The sequence below is a fragment of the Microtus ochrogaster genome, chromosome 5 (genome assembly GCF_000317375.1).
Source record: "Microtus ochrogaster isolate Prairie Vole_2 chromosome 5, MicOch1.0, whole genome shotgun sequence".
Taxonomy (NCBI): Eukaryota; Metazoa; Chordata; class Mammalia; order Rodentia; family Cricetidae; genus Microtus; species Microtus ochrogaster.
Window position 1 is genome coordinate 64,271,294 of NC_022012.1, and position 3,018 is coordinate 64,274,311.

Here is a 3,018-nt window from a genome sequence, read left to right on the forward strand (position 1 = left end):
ACAGAGAGAAGGAGAGAGAGAGGGAGAGAGAGAGAGAGAGAGAGAGAGAGAGAGAGAGAGAGAGAGAGAGAGAGAGAGAGAGGGCCTGTAGACCTATGGCAAGGCCTACCGCCTACCATGTTTTCTGATGTCAGCCTGGTGACTTCGTGACGGATGCTTTCATTGATGCCTGTCTCTTCTCGGAACAGTTTCTGCAAGTGGTTGATCTCTTGGCTCAGGTGCACTACTTTGAAGTTCAGACCTTCAATCTCTTTTTCATAGCAATCCTTCTGAGACTGGAAATGGCTTTCCAGGACACTGTTAAGAGAAGGGGAGAGGAATGAGCCCATGGTCTCCACATTGCTGGGCTGACCACAGAGGGGACATTGTGCTGTAGTAGAAAGCTAGGGTCAGCATTTCCCTTTCAGGACTAAAGTTGACAATGCACTCACAGAAACAGGGAGGGAATTAGGAGTTGAAACCAAAGGAGCCTGGCCACGGTTAGAAAACAGTGTGTGTGGTTAACATGCAGTTTAATGACAAAGGCATTTCATTTTAGAAGTGATTCAGTTATGGTTTTACAGTTAATAGTTTGAAACCTCTGGTCTGTGTGATACAGTTGTGATGATGTATTCTATACACTTGTGAGGGTTCCCTGAGTGTACAATGTGAGGGGGACCCTGCTGTGTCACCAGGCTGTCATAGGAGCTGGTGGCAGTAGGAAGTCCACCCATGACAGTGGAGGTATAAATGAGGACTCCTCTGTTCTTTCTCTTTCTCTCTCTCACGCTCTCTCTCCTTTGGGTCCCTCTATGTAGCTCTGGGTGTCCTGAAACTCCGTATCTAGATCAGACTGGCCTTGAACTTACAGAGATCCAACCGCCTCTGCCTCCCGATTAAAGGCATGTACCATCATGCCCAGTGAGAAATCTATTTTCAACTCAGTTTGCTGTGGACCTAAAACTTCTACAAGACAATGAAGTTTATTAATTTAAGGAAGTGCAGAAACTTCCTCAGTCCAACCACACCACAGTAGCTGCTTATATAATGTAACTATGACTTGATTTTACTTTTAAAGCATTCACGCATTTTTACTTTATGTGTGTTTGCCTGTATGTATGTTATGTATGTATACCATGTGTGTGCATTGCCTGTGGAGAGAAGAGAGCATCAGATCCCTTGGGGCTAGAGTTACAGACAGTTGTAAGCTACCATGTGGTTGCTGGGAATCTGGTGGACCTGGGCCCTTGGCAAGAGCAGTCAACGTTCTTAACTGCTGACCCATCTCTCCAGTACAGATTTTGTTTGTTTTTTGAGATAGGGTCTCTAGCCTGGGCCAGTCCCAAACATTTTTGGTAGTTAACGATGACCTTAGAGTTGTCCATCTTGTTGATTTCCAAGTGCTGGGGTTACAGATGAACCCATCACACCCCATTTATTCAGTGCAAGGAATGGAAATAGAGTCGTTTTCTTTGAGGGGGGGCATGGTTTGAAACAAGATTTCTCTGTTTAGCTTTGGAGACTATTCTGGAACTCTCTCTGTAGACCAGGCTGGTTTCAGACTTATAGAGATCCTGCTGCCTCTGCCTCCCAAGTGCTGGGATTAAAGGCGTGCGCCACCACTGCCCGGCTGGAAACCAGAGTTTTATGCAGGCCAGGCAAGCACTCCACTGATTGAGCTACATCCCCAACCCTGTAAGCAGTTTCAAGGAAACAGGTTACAGGTTTTCTCACTAGGTCTCCTCTTACTAGGCAAATGGCTGAATTCTCAGAGAAGTCTTTCTAGGGGCTATTAGATAATTTTACCATAAGAATATACTTCACATGTCAAATCTAGGTGAGATGAACTTCTCTACATTGTTCTGTCTCTGGAAAAAAATAAAACAAAAACCAAAAAACCAAAACCAAACAAACAAAAAAACCAGAACCCCAAGGGAACACCTCACCGAGTTGCCTTTTTGAGTCCTTCATAGGCAAACCAAAGTTCTCCATCCTCATTTAAGTGCTCCAGATCCTCCACAGAGAGCCTGGGAAATAAAACAAAGAAGGCACAAATGTCCAGCCTCTTTACTCACGGGTTACACAGTTTGTGTGTGTCATTCCTACAGTACGGCTCACCTTGCTTTCTAAAAGATTGTGTGTATGTGTGCAGGCATGTATGTGTATGTTCAGGAGCTGGTAGAGACCAGAAGAGGGCATCACATCCCCCATGGAGGTGGAGTTTCTGCTGGTACTAGGAACTGATCCCTGGTCCTCTGCAGGAGCAGCAAGCACTCTTAACCACTGAGTTATCAGCCCCTCCAACTTCCAACCCCAGTTTTATTATTTTTAGGCAGGGTTTTTCACTGGCCTGGTGCTCACTGATTGAACTAGACTGTCTGGGCAGTAAGCCCAGGGATCCTCTGTCTCTGCTGCCCCAGTGGTTGGTCACAAGCATGTAAAGCCATGCTTAGCTCCCCCCCCTTTTAAAGAAAAGCATAGGTTGTAAGGATCAAACTTAGACGCTACCACTTCACTCAGTGTAAATGCTTGTAAATGTCTGAAGACGTAAGACTGATACCTGCTTCTAACATCTTCTATGTCGTAGCTTTCCAGAAGCTGTTTGGTGACCTCTGACATCCGATCTGGAAGGAAAGGGAGAGCAGCATAAATCAAAGTCGAGCATAGCTTTCTTCCCCGGTGTCTCTCCAGAATGGTTTCCTACAATCTGCAGCTGAATAACCAAATAGCTGGCTACGAACACACTAACCACTGTCTTGGGTACCCAACTAGCAAGGTGTCCAGACTACCCACTAACCAGCCCATGAGCCAGTACCTCTCACCAACCCACTAACCAGCCCACGTTCCCAGGACTGCTTACCTACCCACAAACCAGCCCACGTCCCCAGGACTTCTTACCTACCCACTAACCAGCCCACGCCCCAGGACTTCTTACCTACCCACTAACCAGCCCACGCCCCAGTACTTCTTACCTACCCACAAACCAGCCCACGCCCCAGTACTTCTTACCTACCCACAAACCAGCCCACGCCCCAGTAC

At 46.7% G+C, this 3,018-nt stretch overlaps 1 protein-coding gene across 1 annotated transcript in view; it reads right to left on the reverse strand.

The window, feature by feature from the left end:
* The window catches only part of Myo5c (myosin VC), a 73,967-nt gene that overhangs the window by 18,021 nt on the left and 52,928 nt on the right, over positions 1 to 3,018 (reverse strand). The window contains exons 27-29 of the mRNA XM_026779100.1: positions 2,540 to 2,603; positions 1,926 to 2,006; positions 117 to 297 (exon numbers count right to left, since the gene is read on the reverse strand). Coding sequence (XP_026634901.1) covers positions 117 to 297; positions 1,926 to 2,006; positions 2,540 to 2,603 — 326 coding nt within the window. The remainder of the gene's footprint in view (positions 1 to 116; positions 298 to 1,925; positions 2,007 to 2,539; positions 2,604 to 3,018) is intronic.